The sequence below is a fragment of the Chiloscyllium plagiosum genome, chromosome 24 (assembly GCF_004010195.1).
Source record: "Chiloscyllium plagiosum isolate BGI_BamShark_2017 chromosome 24, ASM401019v2, whole genome shotgun sequence".
In the NCBI taxonomy this organism is placed as follows: Eukaryota; Metazoa; Chordata; class Chondrichthyes; order Orectolobiformes; family Hemiscylliidae; genus Chiloscyllium; species Chiloscyllium plagiosum.
In genome coordinates, this window is record NC_057733.1 from 551,935 (window position 1) to 573,708 (window position 21,774).

Here is a 21,774-nt window from a genome sequence, read left to right on the forward strand (position 1 = left end):
TCCATTTTCAGAGTTACATCCTCAAAAAATTCCTGAAGATTAGTCAAGCATGATTTCCCTTCATAAATCCATGCTGACTCTGTCCTATCCTGTTACTACTATCCAGATGTGTCATAATTTCATCCTTTATAATCGACTCCAGCATCTTTCCCACCACTGAGGTCAGACTAAGTGGTCTATAATTTCCTGCTTTCTCTCTCCCACCTTTCTTAAGAAGTGGTACAACATTAGCCACCCTCCAATCCGCAGGAACTGATCCCGAATCTATTGAACTCTGGAAAATAATCACCAACGCATCCACGATTTCTCGAGCCACCTCCTTCAGTACCCTGGGATTCAGGCCATCAGGCCCCGGAGACTTATCAACCTTCATACCTAACAGTCTCTCCAACACCAATTCTTGGCAAATATAAATTTCTTTCCGTTCAGGTCCTTCAGCCACTGTTACCTCAGGGAGATTGCTTGTGTCTTCCCCAGTGAACACAGATCTGAAGTACCAATTCAATTCTTCTGCCATTTCTTTGTTCCCCGTAATATATTCCCCTGTTTCTGTCTTCAAGGGCCCAATTTTAGTCTTAACCATTTTTTTGCCTTTCACATACCTAAAAGAGCTTTTCCTATCCTCCTTTATATTATTGGCCAGTTTACCTTGGTACCTCTCTGCGTATTTACTTCTTAGTAATTTACTTCTTTGGGCGGCACGGTGGCACAGTGGTTAGCACTGCTGCCTCACAGTGCCAGAGACCCGGGTTCAATTCCCGCCTCAGGCGACTGACAGTGTGGAGTTTGCACGTTCTCCCCGTGTCTGCGTGGGTTTCCTCCCGGTGCTCCGGTTTCCTCCCACCATCCAGAAGATGTGCAGCGTCAGGTGAATTGGCCTGTAGTGTTAGGTAAGGGGTAAATGTTGGGGTAGGGGTGGGTTTCGCTTTGGCGGGTCGATGTGGACTTGTTGGGCCGAAGGGCCTGTTTCCACACTGTAATCTGATCTAATCTAATCCTCTGTTGTTCTTTAAAAGTTTGCCAGTCCTCCGTTTTCCCACTTATCTTTGCTATGTTATACTGTTTCTCTTTTAACTTTATATGTTTCTTAACTTCCCTCATCAACCATGGCCACCCATGCCTCCTCCTAGGATCTTTCTTCCTTTTTGGAATGAACTGATCCTGCAACTTCTGCATTATACACAGAAATATCTGCCATTGTTCCTCCACTGTCATCCCTGCACCATTGCACCATTGAACTTTGGCCAGCTCCTCCCTCATAGCTCCATAGTTCCCGTTATTCAACAGAAATATTGTCACTTCCGATTGTACCCCCTCCCTCTCAAATTGTAGATTGAAGCTTATTATATTATGGTCACTACTTCCCTATGGCTCCTTCACTTCAAGGTCCCTGTCAATTCTGGTTCGTTGCACAACACGAGTTCCAGAATTGCCTTCTCCCTGGTAGGCTCCAGCACCAGCTGCTCTAAGAATCCATCTCGGAGGCACTCCACAAAGTCTCTTTCTTGAGGTCCAATACCATCCTGATTCTCCCAGTCTACCTGCATGTTGAAATCCCCTGTAACAACTGTAGTAACATCTTTGCGACAGGCCAATTTCAGCTCCTGATTCAACTTACATCCGACATCCAGACTACTGTTTGGGGGCCTGTAGATAACTCCCAAGAGGGTGTTTTTATCCTTAGAATTTCTCAGCTCTATCCATACTGACTCTACATCACCTGATTCTAGGTCTCCCCGCACAAGGCACTGAATATTATCCCTTACCAACATGGCCACCCCACCCCCTCTGCCCGTCAGTCTGTTGATGGAGTTTTGTTTGGAATGCCATGCTTCTAGGAATTCTTGTGTGAGTCTCTGTTTGGCTTCTCCTAGGATGGATGTGTTGTCGAAGTGGTGTCCTTCCTTATCCTTGTGTAAGGATACTAGTGAGAGTGGGTCATTTAGTTTTGTGCTGAAAATATGTTGCTGGAAAAGCGCAGCAGGTCAAGCAGCATCCAAGGAGCAGGAGAATCGATGTTTCGGGCATGAGCCCTTCTTCAGGGCTCATTTTCTGAAGAAGGGCTCATGCCTGAAACGTCGATTTTCCTGCTCCTTGGATGCTGCCTGACCTGCTGCACTTTTCCAGCAACACATTTTCAGCTCTGATCTCCAGCATCTGCAGTCCTCACTTTCTCCGTTTAGTTTTGTGGTTAGTTGATGTGCATGTATCCTCGTGGCAAGTTTTCTGCTTGTTTGTCCAAAGTAGTGTTTGTTCCAGTTCTTGCAAGGTATTTTCTAACTGACATTAGTTTTGCACGTTGTCTGTATAAGGTTAGAAATGACTGCCAGACTACTCGGACCCCTTGGCCCACAAACTCACCAACACACTAAAACAGCAGCTAATCAACTTGAAAGACCCTACCGTATTTTCCTTGGACAAGAGGATGATGAGCTGCCTTCTTGAGCCCACTGTTGTTGGTGAGGGGTCCTATCACAGTGATGTTAGTGCTAGAGCTCCAGGATTTTCCAGCATAGGAACAATGAAAATTTCCCAGCTGAAGTGGTGTAGATCATGGAAGGAAACTTGCCGATGTTGGTGCTATCGCACCACCTCCTTTGCACTATTCCAGTGCATTAACATTCTTCCTTAAATAAGTTGTAAGAGCCCATAGTATTGGAGGTTGCATATGACATGAATAAAGAATTTGTTAATGGGCAGAAAACAACAAGTGGGGATAAAGGTTTCTTTTCAGGCTGGTGATTTGTAATCAGTGGTTTTCGCAAGAGATCAGTGCAGGAGCCGCAATATATATTAATAAGTTGGAGGAAGGAAGCAAAAGAATTGTAGCCAAATTTGCAGTTGACAAAAATATATAGAAAGGCAGATTGAGGCAGTGATGTAAACAATTTACAGAGAGATACAGATATGTTAAGTAAATCGACAAAAAAGGGTGGGACGAGGTGTACAATAGGTGAAAATATGAAGTTGTTCATTTTGGACATGTTGGACTCTGGCTCAATCTACCAATTTAAAGTTACTTTCTCCTATGTGTGAGCCAAGTCCTGCGTGTTCTTTTAAATGAAGCAATAGGAGAAGATATTCGGTCTCACACTCTTAATTTATTTTACACAGTAAGTGAACAAAGCATTCAGAGCTCTGGGTCTAAACCTCTTTGTCCCTGACAAACTACAAAAGTGTGCCAGTTCAAAAAGAAAGACCTCGTTTTGTCCCTGCCCCAGTCTTTTATACCATAAAAAACGTCATATAAACACTGAGGTAGAATTATCTTCTGATTGGGTGTTGCTCTGACTCCATTCCCCGCCTCCTCGCATTCCTAGATGTCCGACCCCACGTGACCTTCTTTTGCCCGCGAAACGGAGCATCACGTGACCTCCTCGACCCATCTCTGAGGCGCGAAACGGAACATCACGTGACCGACAGCCCTCTTCCGGGGCGCGAAACGGGACGTCACGTGACCGCCCCCTCTTCCGGGGCGCGAAACGGGACGTCACGTGACCGCCCTCACCCTTCCGGGGCGCGAAACGGGACGTCACGTGACCGCCCCGCACTCTCCCGGGTGCGAGCCGGGGACGTCACGTGACCAACCCCCCCTGCTTGGGTTACAGAGTCACCACAGGGTTTTGAGTGCTGAATCCATCCAGAGTCCCAGCGAGCCTTCTGTCTTTAAAGTAAGGTCTATATTTACAGACAGAAGAACAAAATAACTATTATTTAAAGGGAGAAAAAACTGCAAAAGGCTGCAACACAAAGCATGTGCAAGAAACACACACTACTTGTGCATAGGTGCAGCAGGTAGTCATGAAAGTTAATGGAATGTTGGCCGTAATTCAAGTATGTTGGACTTAAAGTTATGTATGACTCTAACCACCAGAGGGTTTGCCCCCGCCCCAGTCAAAGCAAAACGCTCAGAGACACAGTATAGTTTTACCTTCTTCATCTTTATTCTGGGCCCTGGAGGGAGAGAGAATGATCATCCATGTGCACAGAGACATGAGTTCTCGGTCTTCTCTCTCGAACAGCAGTTTCTTAATGAACTATGTAGTCATTTTACAGGGAGGAGCATCCAGATATGGCAACATACATATTAACTGGGTGATCATTACGAAGAGTGAGTGTCAATAGTAGAGGTTAAGCCATCTACTGTTACACAATAATGTTCTTAACCTTAACTGGCTTTACATAATGAATACTTTTCACCTTGTTAACCCATTACCTTTGCTTCCAGCACCCCATTGTTAACTGCAAGTTCTTATCTGATCTGAGTCATGCTCAGCTGATCCACTTATTTCACAAAATTCAAAACTCAACTCTTTCCCTACCTGCTCATACCCTCTACACATTCTCTCACCTGGATTCCCTTTTTTTAAGTTTTACCAGGGCTCCTTGATGCCACACTTGATTGAATGCAGCCTTGATGTCAAGCGCTGTCACTCTCACCTCACCTCTGGAATTCAGTTCTTCTATCCATGACCAAGGCTTTAATGAGGTCAGGAGCTGAGTGGCCCTGGCAGAATCCAAACTGGGTGTCATTGAGCAGGTTATTGCTGAGTAGGTACTGCTTGATGGCATGTTTGATGACACCTTCCATCACTTTACTGATGATTGAGAGTAGACTAATGGGCGGTAATTGGCTGGGTTTGATTTGTCCTTTTTATGTACAGGACAAATTTGGATAATTTTCTACATTGTTGGATAGAAGCCAATGTTGTAACTGTACTGGAGCAGCTTGGCTAGGAGAGCGGCATGTTCTGAAGCACAGGTCTTCAGTACTATTTCAAAAATGTTGTCCGAGTCCATAGCCTTTCCATTATCCAGTGTCTCCAACGATTTCTTGATATCACATGGAATTGGCTAATTGAATTGGCTAAAACTGGTATCAATAATGCTAGGAACCACTGGAAGAGGCCGAGATGGATCATCCACTTGGCACTTGTGGCTAAAGATTGCTGCAAAAGCTTCAGCCTTATGTTTTGCACTGATGTTTTGGGGTCTTCCACCATTTGAGTATGAGGATATTTTTATGGAGTAGCCTCTTCCAGTGAGTTGTTTAATCATCCACCACCATTCATGTCTGGATGTAGCAGAGCTCTGATCCAGTCTGTTGATTATGGGATCGTTTAGCTCTGTCTATTACTTGCTGCTTATGCTGTTTGGCATGCAACTAGTCCTTTTTGGTGGCTTCACCAAGTTGACACCTCATCTTCAGGTAGGCCTGATGCTGCTCCTGTCATGCTCTTCTGCACACACTATTGAACCAGGGTTGATCCCCTGGCTCAATGGTATTGCTTGAGTAGGGGATATCTGGGCCAAGAGGATACTGATTGTGCTGGAGTACAATTCTGCTGCTGCTGATTGCCCAGAGCACCTCATGGATGCCCAGACTTGAGTTGCTAGATCTGTTCAAAGTCTGTCCCATTTAACACGGTATTAGGGGCACACAACATGGAGGTTATTCTCAATGTGCAGGTAGGACTTTGTCTCCACAAGGAACTGTGCAGTGTTCTTGAAGATACTGTCATGGGCATACGCATTTGTTAAATGGAGAAAGACTGTACAGCAGAGGGATTTTGTCCAGGAATCACAGTAAGCTCGCATACAGGTTCAGAAGGTAATAGGGAAGGCAAATGGAATATTGGCCTTTCTTTCAAAGGGAATGGAGTATAAACATAGGAAGGTTTTGCTGAAGCTATATGAGATACTTGTCAGACCACAGCTTGGATATTGTGAACAGGTTTGGGCCCTTTATCTGAGGTAAAATATAATGGATTTGGAGACAGTCCAGCAAAGATATGCTAGGCTGTGACAGGGTTGGAGCGATTGTCTTACAAAATGAGTTCAAGTAGATTGGGACATTGAAGAATGTGAGGCAACCTTGTTGAAACATACAAGATTTTCAGAGGACTTGACAGAGTAGATACAGAAAGGATTTTTCCCTTTGTGGGTGAAGCTGGGGTCAGAGATCATAATCTCAGAATAACGGGTTGTGCATAGATGAGAAGAATTTCTTGTTTATTAATCTGTGGAATTCTTTACTACAGAGATCTGATGAGGCTGCATCATTAAATCTATACAAGACTGAGATAGACAGATTTTTAATCAGCAATGGTATTGAAGATTGTTGGGGAAAAGGCAGGGAAATGATGTTGAGGATCATCAGCTTAGCCGTGTTCTTATTAAATGATGGAGCAAACTCGATGGACTGAATAACCTGCTTCTGCCTCTACTTTATGGTTGATCCGACACATTGATTAAGGATCTTTGGTATAGTTGCCATTTATTTTAATTTTATATATTTCATTATGGACTGTCATAATTTTCAATTACACGTTATAGTAATCAAGATGTACTTCTGTGCTTTTTCTGTTACGTTCCTTAAGTAGCAGAGGGACATGCACAATTTCAAATTTAAAAGAATGACTCTTGATTTGAGAGAATATTGTTAAGATTACAATGAGGGCATCTACAATGTTCATATCACGTTTCAAAACCTGATTTGCTAGCCTCTGGTGCCCAGTGGTTGTCACTGTTTAGCATCATCGTTTTTTTCTTTCCTCTCATTTTGTTGAAGTTAGTTTCAGTGAGCGTCTGTTGCTCATTCAGTGTTTAATTTCCATGTGATGTCTGGCATGACCTCAGTCTCTACTGTGATTACTGGTACCAAGTCATTATTGTAACAGTTTGTTATTTCTTTATATTTATTGTAAGTCTGAGCAATATCTGTTTCAGTGGTCTACATTGCTCCTGATCACTTTTTTCAAGTGCAGCTGTAAAAATTTATTTGTTAATTTCCAAAAAATGCTATTCGCAAGTGAGAATGTAGTGGGTGCAGAGTTTTCTCATAACTTGTACTGAGAAAATACTAAAGCTCTTGCGTTTGTTAAGAATCTTAGTGAGTCATTTTTGTGTATTCCTGAGAAGGAATATTTGTTATAGGATTGGTATATAATTTTATTGCAGCCTGCAATTTTTCAGCCTTAACTTTCAAGCATTTTAGGGGTCAGTCACACATTGACAGGCACCTATGTGCTTGTACAGTCGATTCTGCTATAACGCGAATTGGCTATAATGCAGTTGAAGAATTTAGACCATTATTTGTCGGATGCAAGCTTTCCTTACCTGTATTGGCTATAATGTAATTCTTGTTCCATTGGTTTAAATGGTGCTGTTATTACGTGATTTTCTTGTAATGCAATTTTCTTATAACGTGAGATCACACGGGAATGGAACTATCAGAGGATGTCACAAGACAGGTATCACAGACAGAGATATTGATTGTTTACGTTAAGCATCTTTAAGGCCTCTGTAATTTAGTTTTGAAGAATTGTCTTTGAATTAAGAAACTGTGAATGGACAAAGCTCTCACAGTAAAATTCCCGAACATGAAAAGTTGGTTGAGAGAAGGAAGCATGTCAGAATGTTGGCTTAGTTAGCACCAACTTTGAAGATTAAGGTGAGAAGAGTAGACTGAGAGAAATGAGTTTCACAGTTCTGCGGCTTGTGTGTGAAACGGAAAGTGTGAAATGTTTGCATTTCAATGTTGCTAAGATGAAGAATAGGTTTGCAGTGGTTGTGTGGTGATCATTCTGAAAAAAATGAATGGAGCATTCTGGGTGAGCAATTGACAGATTTATGGAAGTCTCTTAAAGATCAAAAGCAACAGTGATAACCATTAATAAAGTGGGAGTTTTGGTAGTTGTGCAACCTTTTAATTTTTGACTGGATATATAATGGGCATGGTTTTTTTCTTTGTTCACAGAAGGGGAGGGAGAAGAGAACCAAATTGCCAGACAGCAATGAAGTGGACAGTTCTGATGGAAGGCATCTGGGATCCAGCCGACGGTTGAGCCCATGGAGAGCAAGTAGGGAGCAGCCGGGTAGCACTGCTAGCGTACTGAGGACTAGTTTAGTGAGACGCAAACCTTCAGCACGGCACAGAATCCCTCCAAAAGTCCACTACAGTGATACCATCCAAAATGATCCATTCAGCAGCAGAAACACCAGTGAAGTGAAAGTGGAATTGAAGAATGGGGACATCGGCAGTGTGGGAGGAGCTCCCCAATCCACCAGCAATGGCTTCTCACCCAACTGTGACATCATGGGGAAGGATGCCTTGTCTGCATTAGCCAGGGCGAGCACTCAGCAGTGCCAGCAAGAAATTGCCAATGTTGTCTGTTTACACCAGGCTGGGAGACTGATGCCACACACTATACCTCGCTCCTGTCATCTCTCAGGTATAATGCAACAATAATGTTCAACTTCCTTCTACAAAATTGCATAAGCTCTTTCCATTCAAATCTTTACTGTTAAATTTTGAGTTCAATGAGATGATGAATTTTACTGGTGTGGAATGGGAACATGTTCTATTTTATGAATGTATTGACTTGCAGCCCCTGAAGTGGATTTATATCCAAAGTGACCAGGTGAAATATTTCCAGTTTCGGCTGCAATGTTCATTTAATTAAAAATTGAGGTTGTTAAGTAATTTAAACATTATAATTATCTTGAAATTAAATTATCTTGGATTTATCACAATTCTACTAGTTACAGTTACTAACTCCATTTAAAGTAAGCTGTATTCTTTCTAGTATCATCCAAAACTCAATTCCACATCAAAGTCCTTATTGGTCTTGGCCATTTTCAACTTACTTGCCTGTGACTAGTTCATAGAATCCCTATAGTGAAGAAGCTGGCCATTGAGTTCTACACCGACTGTGCAAAGAGCATCCCACCCAGATCCACCCCCTACCCTAACCCCTTAATCTTGCATTTCCTAACCTATACATCTCTGGATACTATGGGCAATTTAGCATGGTCAATCCACCTAACCTGCACATCTTTAGACTTACTTAGATGTTTGTCAGGTTGTAAGTTTGCTCACTGATCTGGTAGATATGTTCTCAGACATTTTATTACTACGCTAGGTAATATCATCAGTGAGCCTCCAGTGAAGCGCTGGCGTTCTGTCCCACTGGCTATTTATGTGTCTTGGTCTGTTGTTGGGGGTGATATCACTTCCAGTTCTTTTTTTGAGAGGTTGGTAAATGGGGTCCAAATCGATATGTCTGTTAACGTCAGAAAAAGGACTGGAAGTATATCACCCACACAACAGACCAAGACCCATAAATAGCAATTGGGACACATCACCAGCGCACTGATGATGTGACTTAGCCTGGTGACGAAACGTCTAAGAACAAATCTGTCAGCTCAGCAAGGAAACTTGCAACCTGATCCACAACCCGAGCTACAAATCTTCTCTAAAATCACGTTAGATGTTTGTTTCTGATCAGTGTGGATGTGATAGGCCAAAGGGCCTTTTTCCATGCTCAGGATCTCTATGACTAGGAATGGTGCTTGGACCTCAGCTATTTGCAATACTTGTTAACTATTTAGATGAGGGAACTAAATATAATGTATTTAAGTTTGCAAATAACACAAAATTTGGTGAGATGGTGAACTGTGAGGAGGCGACAGAGGTGCTATTGTTCTGATTTAGACAAGTTGAGAGTAGGCAGATGTGAAGTATAATGTGAATAAATGTGAGATTATTCACTTTGGTAGCAGAAACTGGCAGGGGATCTATTATTTGAATGGTGATAGATTGGGAAAGGGAAAGGTGCAACACTAGTTGCTATAGTAAGCATGCATGTGCAGTGGGTAGTGAAGAAGCCAAATGGTATGTTGGTCTTTGTAGTGAGAGGATTTGAGAATAGGAGCAGGGATGTCTTGCTGCAATTTTACAGGTCTTTGGTGAGACCGCACTTGCAATATTTTGTGCAGTTTGACTTCTTTATCTGAGGCAGGATGTTCTGGCTATGGAGGAAATGCAACAAAAGTTTACCAGATAGATTCCTGCGATGACAGGACTGATGTGTGAAAAGAGACTGGATTAGTTTGGGCTATATTCACTGGAGGTTAGAAGAATAAAGGGTTGCTCATATAAGCATATACAACTCAAAAAGGACCATACTGTTGAATTTCACAGCCCCTTGACATTCAACGGTATTGCATTGAATCCCCCACTGTCAACATCCTTGGGGTTAGCATTGACCAGAAACTCAACTGGACTCACCACAAAAACATAGTGGCTACAGGAACAGGTCAGAGACTAGGGATACTGCGGCAAGCAACTCACCTCATGACACCCCAAAGTCTATCCACCATCTACAAGGCAGAAGTCAGGATTGTGATGGACTACTACCCACTTGCCTGGATGGGTGCAGCTCCAACAACACTCAAGAAGCTTGACAATATCCAGGACAAAACAACCTGTTGATTGGCACCACATCTACACATATTCAATCCCGCCACCACTGGTGCTCAGTAGCAGCAGTGTGTATTATCTATAAGATGCATGGCAGAAATTCACCAAAGATCCTTAGCAACTTCTAAATCCACGACCACTTCAATCTCGAAGAACAAGGGCAGCGCGTATTTGGGAACACCACCACCTGCAAGTTCACCTCCAAGCCACTCACCACCCTGACTTGGAAATATGCTGCCGTTTATTCACAGTTGTTGAGCCAAAATCCTGGAATTCCCTCCTTATCAGCATTGTGGGTTAACCCACAGCAAGTGGACTGCAGCAATTCAAGAAGGCAACTCACCACCACCTTCTCAAGGACAAATAAGGATGGGCTATCAATGCTGGCCAGCCAACCAAGCCCAAGTCCCACAAATGAATTTTGAAAAAATGAATTTAGGAAGAATATTCTTGATGACCAGGAAATCCAGAATTTGGTGTCACAGTCTAAGGATGTGGGGTAACCATTTAGGATTTAGCTAAGGAGAAATTTCTTCACCCAGAGACTAGTGAGCCAGTAGAATTGTCTGCCATTGAAGGCAGATGAGGCCAAACCATTTCATGTTTTCAAGAAGTAATTAGATATAATTTTAGGTCTAATAGAATCAAAGGGTTTAGAAAAAAAGTAGGAACAGGGTACTGAGTTGAATGACCAACTATGATCATATTGAAGAGTGTTTAAGGTGAGAGGGGAATGACATAAAAGAGACCTAAGGGGCAACTTTTTCACGCAGAGGGTGGTACGTGTATGGAATGAGCTGCCAGAGGATGTGGTGGAGGCTAGTACAATTGCAACATTTAAAAGGCATCTGGATGGTTATATGAATAGGAAGGGTTTGGAGGGATATGGTCCGGATGCTGGCAAGTGGGACTAGATTTGGGTTGGGATATCTGGTCGGCATGGATGAGTTGGACCGCAGGGTCTGTTTCTGTGCTGTACTTCTCTATGACTCTGTGCCTCAAAGTCCTCACCAATCCTCCAAAGAGCAGCCCATCCAGACCTATCTCCTGACCCTATCACTGTAACCCTGCATTTCCATGGATCACCCACCTAACCTACACAATCTTGGATGCTATGGGCAATTTAGTATGGCCATCCACCTAAACTGCACATCTTTTGGATCCTTTTGTAACAGCACGGTGGGTATCTTCACCAAAAAGTTACAGGTATTAAACAAAGTAGCCCACCACCACCAACTTCTCAAAGACAATTAGGATGGACAGTAAATGTATGCCCAAGCATCCTATGAAAAAATTAGAAAAAACCAGAGCACCCAGAGAAAACCCATGCGCACATGGGGAGAATGTGCAAACTCGAATTTGGAAGTTACTGTTAGAGGAGCTTTGGCGAATTACTGCAGTGCATCTCTCCAATGGAACACGTTGTCACCATTAGTGCAAGTTTCAAAATGGTGGATGTAGTGACAGTGAAGCAGACTTCTTTGTTCTGGGTGGTGTCAAGCTTCTTAAGCAAAGTTGAAGCTGCCCTCATCCAGGCAAGTAGCGAATATTACAACACAGTCCCAACTTGTTTCTAGTAGATGGTCATGATTACTGGTACTGCTGCAGAATTCTGAGCCTCCTACCTGCTCTTGTAGTCACAGTATTTATATGGCTGACCCAGATCCGTTCAATAGTAATTCCCCAGGATACTAACAGTGATGGATTTAGTGATGGTAATGCCATTGAATGTCAACAGCTTCTTTCTTACAGGAGATGATTACCATCTCTGGCACTTGTGTGGTGTGAATGTTGCTTGATACTTGTCAGCAACTCAAGCTTGGATGCTGTCCATATGTTGTAGCGTATGGGGACAGGCTGCTTCATGAATGGTTGTAAACATTGTTCAATCATCAGTGAACATCCCCACTTCTGACCTTATGATAGAGGGAAAGTCATTGATGAAGCATCTGAAGATGGTTGGGCTCAGAGGTTACATTGAGTCACTCCTGAGATGATCAACTTCCAACAAATGCATCCATCCTCCTTTATTCTAAGTATGACTCCAACCACCAAAGACTTACCCCTGATACCCATCGACTTCAGTTTTGCTGGGGCTCCTCAATGTTAATCTCATTCAAATGTTGTCTTGAAGTTCAGGACAGCCTCTTGAGTTTATCTGTCTTGTCTAGAGGTTTGGAGTTGAGTGCTCCTGGCTTTCCACCCTAGTGAAACTTTGAGCTGCCTCCAATGAAATATCTTTCCTTAAATAAGGGGATCAGAACTTTCCTCAACAGGACAGATGTGGTCTAACCAGCACTTGTACTCTTGCAGTAAGACTTTTTGACTCTTACAGTCCAACCCCGTTGAAATAGGTGCCAGCATTCTATTAAGCTGTTGAACCTGTATGGTAGCTTTCTGTGTTTCATGCACAAGCAAGTCTTTCTGTATTTCAGCTTTCTGCAGTTTTTCTCCATTTCAATTAGGTTTAGATTTTTAACAGTCCCGTTTGTTCTGTCCCTTTCCTTTCGAACAGAAACTGAACTCTGTCTAGCATCATTTTTGGTTGTCAAACAGTGCTTCGTTTTCTCACAGCAAGTAACTGTTTTGTTCCTCTTAATAACAGTACTTGTTTTCTCTGTTTCTGTTTGTGTTTCAAAATCAACTTTTTTCGAGGACTGTTTTCACTGGAAGGACAGTTGCTGAGAGGAGACATGACAGAGGTCTACAAATTTATGAGAGGCGTAGATAGTGTGGATAGTCGGAAGCTTTTCCGCAGAGTTGAAGTTTCAATTACAAGGGGGCACAGTTTCAAAGTGAGAGGGGGAAACTTTAAGGCAGATGTGCGAGGGAGGCTTTTCATGCAGAGTGGTAGGAGCTTGGAATGCACTGCTAGAAGAGGTGGTGAAAGCGGCATAATGGTGGTATTTAAGAGGCACCTGCATGGTTACATGAATAGGGAGATATGGATCAAATAAGGACCGAAGGTTTGTGTTTTAGTTTAGTTAGTGTATGATTGGCACAGGCTTGGAGGGCCAAAGGGATTCACTTCTCTTTTTGTCTCTATATATACATGCATTCATAGTCTGATTAGTAAGTTTGCAGATGACATGGAGTTGTGGATATCAAAGGTCGCAGCAGGATATAAAACAGTTGGAAAATTGGACGGAGAAATGGCAGATGACGTTTTGATCTGTACAAATATGGACAAGTCAGAAGTCACATGACACCAGGTTATCATCAAACAGGTTTTCGGAGCTCTGCTCCTTCGTCAAATGAAGTGGAGGGAAGGCACAGAATTTATATGCAGAGAGATAATGGCAAGATCATTACAGGTAATTAAGAATAGTGTGAGTGGAGTATCAACAGGTTGAATAACAAGTCCTTGCAGGTGGTCAGAAATGTGTATTGGTGTGAGTAAAGTGTCAACAGCTGAACAGCAAGTGAAGGGATGACCTGTGATCCGATTAATAATAACCAAAAATCAAAAATAGAATGGTGCTCGAGACAAACCAAATGGCTGGAATAACGTATTAAGTATAATGAGTTGCATGGCGAGGGTCTAATCAAAATAACAAGTAATCCAAAACTGTACAAACTAATTAAGATAGGGAGATAGTAACAGATAATCAAGGTGATGGTGTCAAAACAGAACCGTAAAGAAGATTTTACACAGAACAGTATGATGGGGTTACATGTAGCATGACATCAACCCAGGATTATGGTTGAGGACATCTGCATGGGGCCGGAACTTGGCTATCAGTTTCTGCTCATTCTGTGTTGTTGTGTATCTTGAAGACCATCTTGAAGGACGGGATGTCATATATATGGACTTAAGTAAGGCATTTGATAAGGTTCCCATGGCAGACTGATGGAGAAAGTGAAGTTTCATGGGGTTCAGGGTGTTCGAGCTGGATGGATAAAGAACTGGCTGGGCAACAGGAGACAGAGTAGTAGTGGAAGAAAGTTTCTTAAATGGAGAACAGCAAGGAGGGGACATGAAAGGTCCTTAGTCGGTAGGATTAGGGAAAACCCTAAGGCTTTCTATAGGTATGTTAGGAATAAAAGAATGACTAGGGTAGGAATAGGTCCAGTCAAGGATAGTAGTGGGAAGTTGCGTGTGGAGGCGGAAGAGATTGGGGAGACACTGAATGAATACTTTTCTTCAGTATTTACTCAGGAACAGGGCTAAAGTTACAACGTTTAAAAGACATTTGATTAAGTGCAAGTATAAGGGAAGGTTTGGGAAAATATGATCCAAGCACATGCAAGTGGGACTGGCTTAGATTGAGATTATCATCCGCATGGACTGTATGGGCCGATAGGTCTGTTTACAAACACTCAGTGTAACTCTCTGACTCCAAGTGTGTTTGTATGTCCAAGCATGTATCTGCGCATTTCTGTCCGCACTTGTCTATTTGTGTGCGTTTATATGTATATCTGTGTGCCCCTCTGTGTGTATCTATCTCTCTGCACATGTTATGTGTCTATTTCTCTGAGTGTGTGTGTGTCTGTGTGCCTGTGACTGTCTGTGTGTTTGTGTGTGTGTGTGTGTGTTTGTTGATGATGCTGTGAGCTGCTGCCCTCCCTCTGTCCCTCGTAAACTGAATCTCTGATGATTTTTACCCTCCACTCCAAGCTGTACAGTGCTGGGGGGAGACGAGCAGAGACTGACAGCAAAATAAAGCTCAGCAGGTCTGGCAGCATCTGTGGACAGAAATGAAAGTTAACGTTTTAGGTCGAGTGACCCTTCCTCAGAACTCGTGTCAGGTGGATATTACATCACTGTAAGCACCATAGTGACTGCCAGACTCGTCCCACGCAGACACACACAGATATACACACACACACTGATACAGAGATTTAGAGAAACTCATTAATACGCAGAAACTAATACAGACATGGAATGTCTGTCGGTATTTCTCTTGCTCCAGGGTGACCTTGTCAGCATTTCACTTGCTTTGTCTGGTGGGTGTCAGTATTTAAGTCTGTCCTCAGGGAGTGTGTGAATAGTGCACTTCCTCACAATAGTGAGTGAATCGGTATTTCTGTGTGGTGTGTGACTGTAGGACAATTTCAAAATATGCAGATACTAAACCTGGAAGAATTATAATGTTTGTGATGGACAGTGTGGAACTCCAACAGGACAGTGACACATTGGTGTAGTTTTCAGGTTTATGGCAGATGAGGATTAATGCAGAGCAGTGTGAGGTGATGCACTTCGGTAGGAAGGACATTGAAATACAGTATAAAACAGGCTGTAAGGTTAGCAGTGGTGGACTCTCCCTCTTTGTGGGCATTTAAGCGGGCATTGGATAGGTATATGGAGGATAGTGGGTTAGTATAGGTTAGGTGGGCTTGGATCGGCGCAACATCGAGGGCCAAAGGGCCTGTACTCCGCTGTATTCTTCTATGTTCTATGTTCTAACTGTGACCAGTGGTGTTCCATAGGGATCCATGCTGTTTGTTTGTGGCATACATAAATGACCTGGAGGAAGGTATGGGTGGTCTGATTAGCAAGTTTGCAGATGAGCGGCACGGTGGCACAGTGGTTAGCACTGCTGCCTCACAGCGCCTGAGACCCGGGTTCAATTCCCACCTCAGGCGACTGACTGTGTGGAGTTTGCACGTTCTCCCCGTGTCTGTGTGGGTTTCCTCCGGGTGCTCCGGTTTCCTCCCACAGTCCAAAGATGTGCAGGGTCAGGTGAATTGGCCATGCTAAATTGCCCGTAGTGTTAGGTAAGGGGTAAATGTAGGGGTATGGGTGGGTTCGCTTCGGCGGGTCGGTGTGGACTTGTTGGGCCGAAGGGCCTGTTTCCACACTGTAATGTAATCTAATCTAATCTAATCTAATGATATGAAGTTTGGTGGAATAGCAGATAATGAGGGGGATTGTCAGGGAATGCAGAGGAATATAGATAGATTGGAGAGTTGGGCAGAGAAATGGCAGATGGAATTCAATCCGGGCAGATGGAATTCAATCCGGGCAAATGCGAGGTGATGCATTTTGGAAGGTCCAATTTAAGAGTGAACTGTACGGTAAATGGAAAAATACTGGGGAAAACTGATGTGCAGAGAGATCTGGGTGTTCGGGTCCATTGTATCCTGAAGGTGGCAACACAGGTCGATAGAGTGGTCGAGAAGGCGTATGGCAAGCTTTCCTTCATCGGACGTGGTATTGAGTACAAGAATTTGCAGGTCATATTACAGTTGTATAGGACTTTGATTCGGTCATATTTGGAATACTGCATACAGTTCTGGTCGCCACATTATCAGAAGGATGTGGATGCTTTGGAGGGGGTGTAGAGGAGGTTCAGTGGGATGTCGCCTGATATAGAGGGCGCTAGCTATGAAGAGAGATTGAGTCGATTAGGGGACCTGATTGAGGTCTACAAAATCATGAGAGGTATAGACAAGGTGGATAGCAAGAAGCTTTTTCCAGACCGGGGGACTCGATTACTAGGGGTCACGAAACATACATGGAAAGTTCTTTATGCAGAGAGTGCTGGGTGCCTGGAATGTGTGCCAGTGAAGGTGGTAGAGGTGGGCAGAACAGCATCATTTAAGATATGTCTAGACAGATACATGAATGGCCAGAGAGCAGAGGGGAACAAATCCTTAGAAAATAGCTGACAGCTTTAGATACAGGATCTGGATCAGCGCAGGCTTGGAGGGCTGAAGGACCCGTTTGTGTGCTGTAATTTTCGTTGTCCTTTAGTGATGGGGCAGCACGCTGAAAGTTTGTAATTTCAAATAAACCTTTTGGACTATAACCTGGTGTTGTATAATGGGCATGAACTATAAGGAGAGGTTCAGAAAAAAAACTGGGGTGTTTTCTCTGGGGCATCGAAGGCTGAGGGGAAACTTGATAGAAGTTGACAAAATTATGAGATGCATAGATAGGGTTGACAATCAGAATCTTTTTCCCAGAATTGACGTGTTGAATGCTCGGGGGCATGCATTTGAGGCAGGATGGAGAAAGCTCAAAGGAAATGTGAGGGAACAAGTGTTTTTTTTAACAGAGTGGTAGGTATCTGGATAATGCTGCCAGGGATGATGGTGGGGACAGATACAATAAGGCAGTCATAGAGATGCACAGAACAGAAACAGACCCCTCGGTCTAACTCAGCCATGTTGACCAGGTATCCTATATTAATTTAGTCCCATTTGCCAGCACTTGGCTAATATCCCTCTTAAACCCTTCCTATTCATATACCCATCCAGATGCCTTTTAAATGTTGTAATTGCACCTCTCCCCGGCAGCTCATTCCATACATGCACCACCCTCTGAGTGAAAAAGTTGCCCTTTAGGTCCCTTTTAAATCTCTCCCCTCTCACCCTAAACCTATGCCATCTAGCTCTGAACTCTCCCACCTCCCAGGGAAAAGACCTTGTCTATTTACCTTGTCCATGTCCCTCATGATTTTATAAACCTTTAATAAGGTCACCCCTTAGCCTCTGATTCTCCAGGGAAAACAGCCCCAGCCTATTCAGCCTCTCCCTGTAGCTTAAATCTTCAAACCCTGGCAACATCCTTGTAAATCTTTTCTGAACCCTTTCAAGTTTCGCAACATCTTTCCTATGGGAAGAAGATCAGAACTGCATACAATATTCCAAAAGTGGATCTGGACCAAGGGGAGGCAGAAGAGATTAGTTTAATTAGACACAACATTGTGGGATGAAGGGTCTGTTCCTGTGCTGCATTGTTCTATGTTCTATGTTCAAATCCCTCTGTGTATCACTATTCCTTTGGGTCTAGCCATTTACAACATATGTTCCTCTCACAGTTGACCTCCTAAAATGCATTACCTCAGACTTCCACAGATTAAACTCCAACTGCCATTTTTCTGTCCAATATTCAAACTGAACTATATCCTGCTGCATTCTTTGATATCCTTTCTTATTATCCACAACTCCCTAATTCAGATACACCACCATTTGCAAGTTTATCTTCGAGTGGTACACCATTCCTGCCTGATAATTTTATTGCTGTCCCTTCATTGTCACTGAGTGAACATGCTGCGGTTCCTTCCCTCACAGTATTGTGAGTGTGCATACATCACATGGAGGTAGTGAGAACTGCAGATGTTAGAAAGTCAGAATCGATAAAGTTTGGAGCTGTTAAAAGCACAGCAGGTCAAGCAGCATCAGAGGAGCAGATGAATCAACCTTCCTGAAGACAGGTCCCCACCTGAAACATCAACTCCCCTGCTCCTCTGATGCTGCTTTCTTCAGCTCCACACTTTATTGACTGCATCCACCACATGGACTGCTGCAGTTCAAGAGGGCACCATCTTCTCAAGGGCAGTTATGGATAGACAATAAATGTGATGCCAACAAGGACCATCTGCATTTGAAATAATTTTTAAAATTCAATTAGTCTGAACACGGCTGCTGTTTTCTCATTGCTTTACACATGGCAGACTGGAACTGAAGGTAAAGTCACATGGTATCTGGGGTGAGCTGGCAAGATGGATGCAGAACTGGCTTAGTTCTGGCTTAGGAGACAGAGAGTAGTGGTGGAAGGATGCTTTTCGGAATGAAGGGTTGTGACTGGTGGTGTTCTACAGGGATCAGTGCTAGGACTTCTGCTGTCCATGGGCTACAAAGATGATTTGGAAGAAAATGTGGCTGGTTAAATTGGTAAGTTTTCAGACGATACAAAGGTTAGTGGAGTTGTGTATAGTGAGGAGGATTGTTAGAGGACACAGCAGGATATAGATCAGTTGGAGGCATGGACAGAAAAATGGCAGATGGAGTGTAATCCATGCATTTTGGAAGGTCAAGTACAGGTAGAACTTATACAGTGTATGGCAGAACCCTTGGGAGTATTGATTTGCAAAGGGATCTGGATGTCCAGATCTACAGGTCTTTGAAGATGGCAGAACAGGTAGGTAAAGTAGTTAAAAAAGGCAATGGCTGGCTTGCCTTCATTGGAAAAGGCATTGAGTATAAGGATAGACAAGTTATGCTGCACTTAATAACTTTAGTTAGGCCACACTTAGAATATTATGTACAGTTCTGGTCACCACAGTACCAGAAGGAAGTGGCTCCTCTGGAGAGGGTACAGCCAGGGTTTACCAAGATGTTGCCTGATATGTGGGATTTTAGCTATGAAGAAAGGTTGGATAAACTGGATTTATTTTCACTGGAACTCAGGAGGCGGAGGGGCAACTTGATAGATGTTTATAAGATTGTGAATGTCATGGATAGAGTGGAAAATGTGAGGCATGGAATGGTCAATTACTAGGGGATAGACGTTCATGGTGCAATAGAGGTGGGGTTGGGGGAGGTGAGTTTAACAGAGATGTTTAAGGCTACTTTTTCACACAAAGGGTAGCGAGTGCCTGGAATGTGCTGCCAAAGATGGTGGTGGAAGCAGACACAATTAGCAACATTCAAGAAGCACTTGACTGAATACATATATGAGAAGAAGGTAGAGGGATCCAGATCCTGTAAGTGAAGACAGTATGGAAGGGCAAAATAAGCCCGAGCAGGCTTAGATAGCCAAAGGACCCGTTCCACTACTGTGTTGTTCTTGGTTTATTTTGATGTATCTATCCAGTTCCCTTGATTGTCACTATTGAAATCAATGGCCACCACACCTTCAGGCATCACATTCTAGCTCACAACTCGCTGCATTACTGTTAATAATTTTTTTCTTTCAATTGAATATTTTATTTGCTTGAATCCTCTATGACCTATGTTAGCTGAATGAAACTGCCTTATCATTTTGAATGCTTTTATCAAATCTCCCTTTAACATTCTGTGCTGTAAGAACATTTCCAGCTTCTGCAATTTGTCCGAGTAACTGAAGCTTTTTGTTGGTTTTCTCCCCCCATTACTGCAGTAAATTCTCTCCCCAGTTTCACCGAGGCCTTCATGTCTTTCCTAAAACAGTGCCCAGAATTGGGGACTGTTCCTCATCTGAGACCTAATTTTTCATAACTTCCTTGCTTTTCAACTCCATTATCATTATTGATTCAACCTCACTGTGGGAGAAGTGAATTGAAAGGAAGCTATGAAGGATTTCTTTAGACTCAAGTCCACCTGTCATTATTGTACTAATTTAAGTGTTTTTTTGTAGGGAAACCTAACAACAACATCCAGTGGGACGACAGCAGTGTGGATGTGGCATCAATCCAAACCCCAGTAAGAATTGTATATATGCTCGTCGTTCATGGTAGAGCCTTCAGGCAGCTGAAGCGGCTGATCAAAGCCATCTATCATCAGTACCACTTTTATTACATCCATGTGGACAAGGTTGGTGCTCCTGCATTACCGATATTCACAAATGCCCTGGTCACTGGTTGTTTTCATACTGAAAAGACCATTCACGTATTGCACAGTTTGGACAAATGTTAAACAGTACTGACATGGTTACAAACCTGGATACAAGTTAGAAAGGACGAGCATAATGCAAGGCGAAATTGGGGCAAAGGGGCATCAAGCCCAAGGAATAATGAACTAGGAAGGGAGTTACTACAGGTTTACTAAAATGGTAACAGACTAGGGTCGACATTTTCTGAATTTAGATGGTTGAACTCATAACAGTGTCTAAAATACCAAAGAAATTGGGGAAAAAGTCTCCAGAGTGGTGTGACACGCAAACTTGAAATTAGAACTAGATCATTCGGAATGAATTCAGGAAGTATTTTCGAACATAGAACATGGAACAGTATAGCACAGTACAGGCCCTTTGGCCCTTGATATTGTGCTGACCTTTTATCCTACTCTAAAATCAAACTAACTTACATACCCTTCACAGTGGTGATGATCTGGAATTCTCCTTGAAAAAGCTGGGCCCGTTCTTGTGTCGTTCTGTGTTCTTTGTTGGATGATACGACCCTGGGAGGCACTGGTGATCAGATGTGATCAGAGGGACCTTAGTGGGCATGTCCCTTAAAGTGTCAGGACGGGTGGATAAAGTGGTTAAGAAGCCATACGGTATACTTCCCCTTTATTCACCGAGGCATAGAGTTTAAGAGCAGGGAGGTTATGCGAGGCCACAGCTAGAGTGTTGAAATTCTGAAATCAATATTATCAGAAGGATATAATACCAGTGGGGAGAGTGCAGAGGAGATTTGCCAGTTTATTATCTGGGTTAGAGATTTTCAGTTATGAAGAGAAATTGAGCAGTGTGAGGATGTTTTCCTTAAAGCCCAGGAGATTGAGAGGGGACATGATTTGAGATGTATAAAATTATGGTGGGCATAGATACGGTAGATAGGGAGACACTTTTCTCCTTGATGGAGGGATCAATGACTAGGGGGCATAGATTTCAGATAAGGGGCAGAAGGTTTAGAGGATTAGATTAGATTAGATTACTTTACAGTGTGAAAACAGGCCCTTCGGCCCAACAAGTCCACACCGCCCCGCCGAAGCGCAAACCACCCATACCCCTACATTTACCCCTTTCCTAACACTACGGGCAATTTAGCATGGCCAATTCACCTGACCTGCACATCTTTGGACTGTGGGAGGAAACCGGAGCACCCGGAGGAAACACGGGGAGAATGTGCAAACTCCAC

At 43.2% G+C, this 21,774-nt stretch overlaps 1 protein-coding gene across 2 annotated transcripts in view; it reads left to right on the forward strand.

Moving 5' to 3' along the window:
- The window catches only part of xylt2 (xylosyltransferase II), a 190,188-nt gene that overhangs the window by 43,275 nt on the left and 125,139 nt on the right, over nucleotides 1-21,774 (forward strand). For both annotated transcript variants that reach the window (XR_006315166.1, XM_043714272.1), the window contains exons 2-3: nucleotides 7,760-8,234; nucleotides 20,331-20,506. Coding sequence is in view for 1 of the 2 variants with exons in the window: in XM_043714272.1 (XP_043570207.1) it covers nucleotides 7,760-8,234; nucleotides 20,331-20,506 (651 nt within the window). In the remaining variant the exon portion in view is untranslated. The remainder of the gene's footprint in view (nucleotides 1-7,759; nucleotides 8,235-20,330; nucleotides 20,507-21,774) is intronic.